The sequence below is a fragment of the Microtus ochrogaster genome, chromosome 15 (assembly GCF_000317375.1).
Source record: "Microtus ochrogaster isolate Prairie Vole_2 chromosome 15, MicOch1.0, whole genome shotgun sequence".
NCBI lineage: Eukaryota > Metazoa > Chordata > Mammalia > Rodentia > Cricetidae > Microtus > Microtus ochrogaster.
In genome coordinates, this window is record NC_022017.1 from 1,764,742 (window position 1) to 1,775,025 (window position 10,284).

The 10,284-nt window shown below is 47.8% G+C and overlaps 1 protein-coding gene across 4 annotated transcripts in view; it reads left to right on the forward strand.

Annotated features, from left to right (window-relative positions):
- The window catches only part of Atf7 (activating transcription factor 7), a 113,610-nt gene that overhangs the window by 102,568 nt on the left and 758 nt on the right, over window positions 1-10,284 (forward strand). For 3 of the 4 annotated variants that reach the window (XM_005353801.3, XM_026782646.1, XM_026782645.1), the window contains exon 12: window positions 206-2,577. In XM_005353801.3, coding sequence (XP_005353858.1) covers window positions 206-423 — 218 coding nt within the window. In that variant the 3' untranslated portion in view covers window positions 424-2,577. Of the gene's footprint in view, window positions 1-205; window positions 10,181-10,284 lie in introns of those variants that run through there. The other variant, XM_005353802.2, reaches the window with a different exon arrangement.

Here is a 10,284-nt window from a genome sequence, read left to right on the forward strand (position 1 = left end):
GTGGCTTTGGAGCCTGTCCTGGAACTAGCTCTTGTAGACCAGGCTGGTCTCGAACTCACAGAGATCCGCCTGCCTCTGCCTCCCGAGTGCTGGTGCATGTGCATGTGCCACCATCGCCCGGCCTATTCTTTGTAATTATGCTCTGTGTTCCTCTGTCCTGATTTCTGACCACTTGCTCTCCACTGTTTGCCCTCCTTCTTGGCAGAGAGTCCCAAGGAAAGCTCAGAGCCAACGGGTTCTCCAGCCCCAGTGATTCAGCACAGTTCTGCAACAGCCCCTAGCAATGGCCTTAGTGTTCGATCTGCAGCTGAAGCTGTGGCCACCTCGGTCCTCACTCAGATGGCCAGCCAAAGGACAGAACTGAGCATGCCCATACAGTCACATGTGATCATGACTCCACAGTCACAGTCTGCGGGCAGATGATGCCTCCCATGATGGAGAAATCCCCAACCAGAGCTCGCCCGCCTGAGCCAAGAGAGAGATCAACTTACCCCTCCCATCTGCCTTAGATGTGGCAGTATGGGAGAGGGAGAAATTGTGTGTTGTGAGTATGGACAGATGTGGGGCTTTTCTCTTTAGCCACATGAACATGTACGCTTGACACCTGTACTAGGGCTTCTGGCCCCAAAGCCACACAGATCACCCCCCAAGTGTGGGGTTTCTTATGTACCTACAGCCAAAGGCCTTTCCATATGGTCCGAGCAATCATCCCCAGCCCTGATGCATGTGTACCTGTCTTTTAACACTAACCCTTGCACTTGTAGGTTTGGGGTTCTCAGTGTCCTCTCCTCCCATTGAGCTGTGGCTGTTATCTTCTTATTCCTTACTAGCATGCCACTTCCTACCAGATAGAGGGAGACGAGATTCGATGGCGTGTTGCTTGCTGTCCAACCCCAGCCACCCCATGCACTCAGGACTTTGTCTCCCCATAGCTGCTTATTTATCTCTTCCCCCTTCCTAAATTGCAGTGAAGCATTCACTTATTGAGAATGTATGAAGCACCAGTATCTCCACCTCTTCCATGTGCTCTATTCCTTATTACTATCTGCTACCAAAAACAAACACAAACAAAAAAAAAGCAAAACTCTGAATGTTTGAATCATTTTTCATTTCCAAATCTATTGGGTACCTCATTTTGTCTCTTGACTTTCCTTGGTCGAATGGTGGGGTTTTTCCTACTTCCCCACCATGCCTTGGGAACCTCATCTTGTGGCCTTATTGTTAGTGGCAATGAAAAGGGAGAGAGCCTGGGATCTAATGGGGCTTCCCTGTCTCCTTCCCTACCTTCCCGTTCTAATCAGGGCAGACAGGAACAGTGTAACTTAAAACTTGTTCTTAAAACTTGTTCTATCAGGTTACTGGATTAACTAATTCTTTTATGTTTTATAATAGCTTACTGTCTAACATCTGCATATTGTCATCTTTGGTCATCTATGGGCTCTTTCCTCTCCTCTTTGTTCCCCTGCCTACGTCACTCCTTTCTATCAGCCTCCTGCAGGTCATCAGACAGGAGCTGCTTTCGCTCTCTGTTCCTTGTTTCCCCCACAGCTCTCGGTTTCCCTTCTTTTTTACGACATGGCTTGTGTCCACCAGTGTCCATCACCCTTGTCTTCCCCACCTTCTCTCTCAGCAGGGTCCTGGCCTAGCCACTAAGGTGTTTCTAGTAATAAAATTTCTTTGAACTTGGTTATTTGTTCTCTGCCCCTCAAATGTAGCGCTTGTCCGAGGCACAGGCTCCAGGGCTCTGAAACATTGTGGCCAAGGTCCTGAGTGGCTTTTGAGTGTAAGAGTGTAGAGAGAATAGGAAAGTGTGTCATCTCATCAGAGTACTCAGGACACGGACTGTCTGTCTGGGAGATTGGTGAGTGTAGCTATTGGCTACTGTTATTTGGTGGGCTCCAGGGAGAGAAATGCATCCTCCTCTTTCTCATCTTTCCTTGGCTCTGAACTGTGAAGTCTCTTTCAGAGCCAGAGCCCTGTGGATAAATAGGTCAGCTTTAATAGCTTTTGAGTTGAAAACCCTCCCAGCTGTACCAGAGCCACCTTCTGCCATCTGCTCCACCAAGAGTCTTCTTTGCTGCCTCCATCTTAAATGTACAGAATACCTGCTTGCTTCCTTTTTTTATTTTAGCTCCCAAAATTTATTGTCATGGAGGAAAGAGAAAATGTTCTACTTTATATGATTATTTCCTCAGAGTTTAGATTAGTGAGCCCATCCTGTAACATGTTCTGCTGCATTGTATCTAAGTTTTCCCTCCTCCTCTTTAGAGTCAGTGCTGAACAAGCCACACCCAGTGGGGGGAAAACAAAACAAAACAGGAGATGGCTTTCTCATCCTCTACCACCAGGGACTCAACAGGAACAGCCCCTGAGGTGACAAGGCTAGCAAAGGCTACCAGATGGTCAGGGGCAGGGTATTGTCTCCAGGGATTTCACCTGGCTTTAGAAACTCAGAGCTGTGTTTGTGTTCAGGACTTCTTTAGATGGCTGCTTCCTGGGATTTGTTTTTCATGTTTATAAATTTTGTTTCTTTTTTGTTTTTCTTTTTTCAAGACAGGGTTTCTCTGTATAGCCCTGGCTGTCCTGGAACTCGCTCTGTAGACCAGGCTGGCCTGGAACTCACAGAGATCCAGCTGCCTCTGCCTTCCTAGTGGTGGGATTAAAGGCGTGCGCCACCACCGCCCAGTATCTTTTTTTTTTCTGTCTTCCCACTGGCGGCCTTGCACTAAAGCATGTCTTGAGTTTATGGCTCCCAAGGAGCCTTCATAGACTTCATAGACTTGGCTGTTTTTCTTACCCCATCAATCAAGGATTTTTATTTTTCTTTTGGTTTTTCAAAACAGGGTTTCTCTGTAACTTTGGTGCCTGTCCTGGAACTAGCTCTTGTAGACCAGGCTGGCCTCAAACTCACAAAGATCCATCTGTCTCTGCCTCCCAAATGCTGGGATTAAAGGCGTGCGCCACCACTGCCTGGCTCAGTCAAGGGTTTTTATGAACCGGTGCCACTTCACCCATACCCTGCCAGTCTCGTCTGCCCCTGCGTGGATATCTAGTATATACAGACTCTCAAGTCTTTGTTTCCATAGCAGGAAGTCAGCGTTAGGCCCTGAATGATGCAGGGCCCCACAGAACTGCAGTAGGGAAGCAGCACTGAACTTAAGGGCAGGACAACCCCAGATACCTCTGTAGTTGGTTCTCTAAGAAAGCAGAGCAACAGCTTACAGTGAAGCTTCTCTTATAGTCAAGGGGTTGTCACCTACAGTCTTGCTGCCAGTGCTACCTTGGCCTTTGCCTTCCAGACTTACCTGAACCAGAACCAGCTGTCATACAGCTATCATACACCCTTCTTGACATCCTATGATGTGTCATAGAAGAGTCTTTGGGGTTCTGTATGCTTCTTGTATTTGGATATCAATTTCTATCTTTAGGTTTAGGATATTTTGTGCTATAATTTCATTAAATAATTTGACTGATCCTTTTGAATTTATCTCAGGTCCTCCTCCTTCTACCCCATGGGTTCTGAGGTTTGTTTGATCTTCTGAATATATCCCAAGCTTTCTGAAAATGCTGCTCGTGTTAATTTTATAAACATGTATGCATGCATGTGTGTGAGTCTGTCTGAGTATATTGTTGTCCCAACTCTGTCCTGCAGTCCCGAACTCTTTGATCTTATCGCTTGGTGATGCTTTCTGGCTAGGTTTTTCAGTTGATTGTTTCATGTTGGTTTCTGTGTGGTTCCTTTTCCATGTTTGAATGCCCTCACTAAAATTTCCCTCCGTGTTTCTGACTTTCTCCTCCAGCTTACCCACTATCTTGTTCACTTTGGAGCCTTTGTATACAATTCCTTAGTCCATTCATGTGTATTTGAGACTTCTATACAGTCATTCATCCTTTTTAAGAATGAAACTCTAAATCCTTTCTCCAACATTTCAGCATCTCAGGACTTTGAGTTTCCATTAAGAAAGGTTTCGAGTATGTCCTGGTGGGTTATTGTCTCATAATATTTGTGTTTCTCTGTGGTGTTTTATGCATCAGTCGAGATGGATATATCCTCCAATTTTAACTCATCCTTTTCCAACTCCGTTGTTTTGCATAAGTCCACCGAGCCCTTCTTAGGAACCTATCAGGAGGGAGCTGAGAATGTGGTATCTGAGGACTCTTCTGAGCAACCACAGCCCTGCCCTGTGCCCTTGCAACCCCACTCCTACATGATAAAGCTTGTTCAGAGCTGGGAAGGCACCCAAGGAGAACTAGAAAGGACACGGCTCCTTCCTCTCCTCCTGTCCAAGGCTGTAAGCCCCAGACCACATACTACAGGGAGCTGGGCTGGTGAACCTCGCCTTGCCACCTTCCCTCTCCCAATCTGTAGATCTTGACTCCCTTTCTTGGTTCACTTCCATCTCCTCAGCTGCCTGCCCTCCAGCACCGTCATCCTGAGAGACTGAGTCACCGAAAGACACGTGCACACAAGAGTTTTCCTCTGGCTTCTGAGAGAGGCTCCTTAAAGGTGCTAACTCCTGAGATTCCTCTCCCCAGTTTGTCCCTTTCATAGATTTCTTCCCATCCCCAGATCACATTTCCATTAATATTATCTCTTATGTCCACAAAAAAAGAAATACATTATAGTCAGTCTGTTTACACTCTGGTCTTCCTGCTGTGTGCTCTTCCTCCTTTCTTTAGCTATGTTTGTCCAGAGTGAGAGGTGTGAGGAACCTAAGGCCTGCTGAAGACCCCAGCCCTCTACAGTCCATCTAGACATTTTTAAAACATTCTGCTTGTCTCTGTACACATGAATGTGCACAGACGAATCCTCCTACTCTGGCCGGAGTAGTGACCCCACAGGAATGAGCAGTGCTGCTGGCCAACATCTCCACCCTCTGCACTGTCACTTTGAGGTAAACCCTACCCCAGAATGAACAAGGCTGGTGAGAACAGGGCAGGTTGTGTCCTTGTAGGCACAAGCTTCTGTTTTAGCTAGTAGGTGTTTTCTTTGCTTTTTCTTTTGTTTTTTAATGTGAGCTGGTAGGCTATACCCCAACTACTGGTGAGTAAGGTTTTAGTTGTTAAATGGCTGTGAGCACTAGTTTCGCTGGCTTTACCTTAGGGCAGTGGTCCCAGAGCAGTGTCAGCAGCACCATCATCTGAAGCTTGCTAGAAATGCGCACTCTTGGCCATCCCCGCCTCCTGAGCTGAGCACTCTGTGCTTCTAGTACACACTAATGCATGAGTCCCTTGGGGACAGGCTGCGAGCATCTTAGTAATGACAAGGGTTACTTTACATTTAAATGTGTCTTCTGCCCTAGCATTGACTTCATTTCCCCTAAGTCCCCCTTCCACCCCCATTAAAATGGCCACCACTGCATCACCAGCCCAGTTCTAGTCTTAGCTCTAAAACCTTTTCCTACATTGTTCTTGGCAGGACTTACCCATATTTCCTTGCAGGCTTCTTGCTCTGCATTTTTGGTTACATTAAGAGCCAGCAGGAAAGCCAGGAGTGGTGCAGCCTTTGATCCCAGCACTTGGGAGGCAGAGGCAGGCAGATTTTTGAGTTCAGGGCCAACCTGGTCTACATAGAGTTCAAAGCCAACCAGAGTACACAGAGAGAGACTCTGTCTCAAAATAGACAACAAAATCAGCAGGAGCCATAGTTGTCCAATTTCACACACACACACACACACACACACACACACACACACACACACACACACCTCTTGCAGGCAGGGATATTAGCCTCCATCCCACAGTGGAGCCTGCTACATCCTGATAGAGTATCTCTTGAGAAGAGAGAAATGTGTATCTATGAATATATCTCTGTTCACGTATATATTTTTGACATGTAGCAATACCTGTCCATCCTGAAGGAGCTCAACCCAGTCCGGGTCCCCAGGCTCCAGTGGTAGGCCTCACAGGTGGGAGGGTCCAGTGCTACGGGCTGTTTTGTTAAAAACTGTCTTTTCTCCTTTCCTTCCACCCAGTTCAGCATGACCCCTGTGAGCAGGCTCTCACAATCTCCTGGGGCGGGGCTGAGGCAGGGGCTTTGAGCTCACCTCCCTAACCGTCCTGTCCTATTTCCCCCAAGCCATGTAGTAGTTATCACCCAGTCTTGCCTTCTCCCTCCGTCCTTCGCCCTGACATATACTGTGCCTTATTTATGCTGCAAATACAACATTAAACTATCGAGAGTCAATGGTGTGTTTGGTGCTTCCTGCTCAAGCCCATGAGGCCCGCTGCCCACTCCTGCAGACTCACGGGGCTTTCATGTCTGATTATCCTCTCCCTTCGGTTTTTTAGGGCAGAAAGAGCAGAGTTCTCATTTCTGCTTTATGTAAGTAACATGGTGTTCATCACCAGAATCCTGACTGGAGAACTTAGTGTGTGCTTCATGTAAATGGGAAATGGGATTGCCTTAAGAACAAGAGCCTCTGCTCTTTCAGTGTTTTGTCCTCAGCCTCTTCCAGCAAATGAAAGGAAGAAAAGAGCTGGGCGGTGATAGCACACGCCTTTAATCCCAGCAGGCAGACAGGTGGATCTCTGTGAATTCGAGGCCAGCCTGGTCTACAAAAGCTAGTTCCAGGACAGACTCCAAAACCACAGAGAAACCCTATCTCAAAAGAGACTGGGGAATGTTCATAGAGATAGACAAAGTCAAGCTTTCTTATAGAGGGGAGAAGGGGCTGGAGAGAGAGGTGGCTCACAGACAAAACTCCAGCTCCAGGGGCTCTGGTGCCCTCTTCTGGCCCCCACAAGCACTGCACCCACCTGCACAATGCCCTTCCCAACACACACACACACACACACACACACACACTCAAAAAGTAATGAAAATGAGGAAGAAGCCTGGAAACAGCAGGCAGACCTTGTTTAGAAGCAGATGAACGCTCACAGGAAAGCAGGTCTTGCTCAAGGGTCTGTGCACTCCTTTATAATTACCACTGAAAGTGAGGACAGCGATGAGACCGAAGAACTGGACAGATCCGTGAAAGACTGGGAGCCCCCTTCCCCCCTTTGGAAAGTGGGAGCACTATTGTTGGCCCTCACTGTGTAGGGCTGGCAAGATGGCTCAGCAGTGAAATCCTTACCGCCAAGCCTAGAGACCTGAGCTGACAACGGTAAGGTGCTCTCTGTGAGGCGTGTCTCACCATCCCCAGATAAAAGGAAAAAGGGGGCAGGAGGATGTAGGGGCGCAAGAAGAACGGACATTTGGGGGATGGGCTGGAGTGATGGCTCAGTGTTTACGTGCTGCTCACAACTGTCTGCAACTCCAACTCCAGAGATCTGATTCTGAACTGGCCTCCCAGGTACCTGCGCTCACATACATGAGGGCAGACATCCACACAACTAAAGATAAAATAAGTTTTTGAAAAGGGTCATAGCCGGGCGATGGTGGCGCACGCTTTTAATCCCAGCACTCACTCAGAAGGCAGAGGCAGGCAGATCTCTGGGAGTTCAAGGACAGCCTGGTCTACAAGAGCTAGTTCCAGGACAGGCTCCAAAGCTACAGAGAAACCCTGTCTAGAAAAACCAAAAAAAAAAAAAAAAAAAAAAAAAAAAAGGCCATAGGCCAGTCTGGCAGTCTGTCTGGTCTACAGATTGAGTTCCAGGCCAGAACTACAAAGTGAGACCTTATGTTTGTTTATTTGTTGGATTGTTGGTTGGTTTTTCCAGACAGGGTTTCTGTGTAGATCAGGCTGGCCTCAAACTCAGAGATCCACCTGACTCTGCCTCGCCGGTGCTGAGACCACTACCCTGCTGAGACCCTGTAGATAGACAGACAGACAAGTCTGGGAGTTGGGAATCCAAAGGCAAGATCGTGTAACAGGCTAGCTGGATTAATTTATACTGTGGTGGAGGTGCCTGCTCCATAGGGAGAAGGCAGCTAACTTCAGCCCAGACCCTGGCACTTGAGTGTGGTGGGCAGAGTGCCTGTTCTATCGCCCTGCACTCACTCGGTTTACCACCACCAACAGCCTCAAGGGATCTCTGAAAATTCAAGGCCAGCTTATTCTACCTAGTGAGTTCCAAGACAGCCAGGGCTACTAGTGAGATCCTGTAAACAAACAGAAAACCTGAACTCCTGCCAGGTGGGTGTTGGTGGTGCACATCTGTAACCCAGCACTTGGGAGGCTGAGAACAGAGGCCAGCATACTCTGGACTACACACAGTCCAATCTTAGAAAATCACAAGCAAGCTGAGGATGGTGATGCACACACCTTTAATCCCAGCACTCAGGAGGCAGAGGCAGGATCTCTGAGGTTGAGGCCAGCCTGGTCTACAGAGTTGAGTTCCTCCAGGACACCCAGGACCGTCACATAGAGAAACCTTATCCCCCCCCCAAAAAAAAAAAAAACAAGCAAACAAAACCAACAAAACTCTTATCCACAAACCTAAATGTAAGTAGGTTACAATAAAATACTATCCCCTTCAGCAAAAAAAAAAAAAAATTTAATTAAAATAAAATAACCAGGCTGAATGGAATGCGTAAAGGGCTTTTACATATGAGATGAGAAATGCTGAGACGCCATGGAACAAACTAAGACCTCTGAAGGAGCCATCAAGAGCTAAAGCCAGCGCAGCATAGGGAGAAGTGTGTCCAAAGAAAGCCTCTGGAGATGGTAAGATTCCCAGGACTGGCGTGGGGGGGGAAAGCAAAGGTAATCACAGTTGACATTTAAAAAATATCAGCTCTGTCCCAGCACTTGGGAGGCAGAGGCAGGCGGATCTCTGTGAGTTCGAGATCAGCCTGGTCTACAGAGCTAGTTCCAGGACAGGCTCCAAAACCACAGAGAAACCCTGTCTCGAAAAACCAAAATATATATATATATATATCAGCTCTGGGCTGGAGAGATAGCTCAGCGGTTAAGAGCACTGACTGTTCTTCCAGAGGACCCGAGTTCAATTCCCAGCAACCATATGGTGGCTCACAACCATCTGTAATGAGATCTGGCACTCTCTGGCCTACAGGCATACATGGAGGCAGACTTTCTATACATAATAAATAAATAAAATCTTTAAAAAAAAACTCTTTAAAAAAATATCAGCTCTGTGCTTTGCTACAAATAATGCTTCTCCTAGGAAGTAATCCATTTTATTGTTCCTGTATGTAAGGAAAGGGAAGCTGAGAATGTCAGTAGCTTGCTTTGCTGACGGCTAAGTCAGAACCCTGACATGGTCCTTCTTGAGTTTAGGTTAGAGACATGGCCCACTGGCACCTGCACGGCAGATACGGCCCTCCCCTGGCCTAGAGTGATTCTGTCTTTTCCTGAAGCAGGACCCTGGTCGCCAGTTCCAGTAGTATTTTAGAACCCAGCGCCAGGCAGAGGCTGATCCCTTCCTCCCCTCCCCCCCAAGAACCCTGTCCTTAAATCCTCCCAGACAGGCCTGGAAAAGGCAATGGTTGGACCTGACAGCAGAGTAGTGGCCACACGGTGGCAGCAGAGCTCCGGCTGTGGAGTAGCAAAGATGGGCCCGGTCCATCCACAAAATTTACAAGCCACCGCTACTCATTAAGACCCCAAAGCCCACCTGTCACTCACCTTATTGTCCATAGGTAAGTCATAAGAGTAGGGACTCCATGTTTAACCTCATCAGAAGTAGCAGGGATTGAAATGGGCTGCAGTCCTGACTGCCCATCTCAGGCATGGGGAGGGACCAAGGTGGGTCACCCTAGCCTACTAGTAACCCTAGTTCCTTCCCATCCAGGAATAACAATCCTGACAGGAGTTTCTTCAGTCCAGAGTTGATCAATTGAAGCTCTCCAACCTGTTGAAGAATTGGGGGTTCTTATAAGGCTCCCCCAGGGCCTAGCTCTGACAAACCGTCTGCAATTAATGATGCTTCCTGAGCTCTGGAGACAGGATTTATGCATCTAATAAAGTCTGTAACTCCAGGCTTAGGCCGGGGGTAGGAAGCTGAGAGCAGAAAGTCCCCAGGGGGATATGAGAGGGGGTCCCAGGTGACTCTTAATAGAGCCATGCATTTCTGTTGCCTGTCTAGATTTCCCTCAGGCTGCTGCTGAGGTGGGGGTGGGGCAGCAGGTATAAGAGGGTGGTGTGCCAGTGGGGAGGTGGATGGCAGCATGGATTCCAAGCAGGTTGCTGTGCTGCTGTTATTGCTGCTGCTGCTGCTGGACTCGGGTCTTTCTGAAGAACCAGGGAGCCAGGATGGAGACCAGGTCTTTGCAGTGAGTGGGCGCCCTTCCCCGCACTATCCCCTCCGCTGAAACTTGCGATATAGGCTTTGATGTTCCCTGGCTGCTAAGGTTTTTTTTTTTTTTTTTTTTTTTTT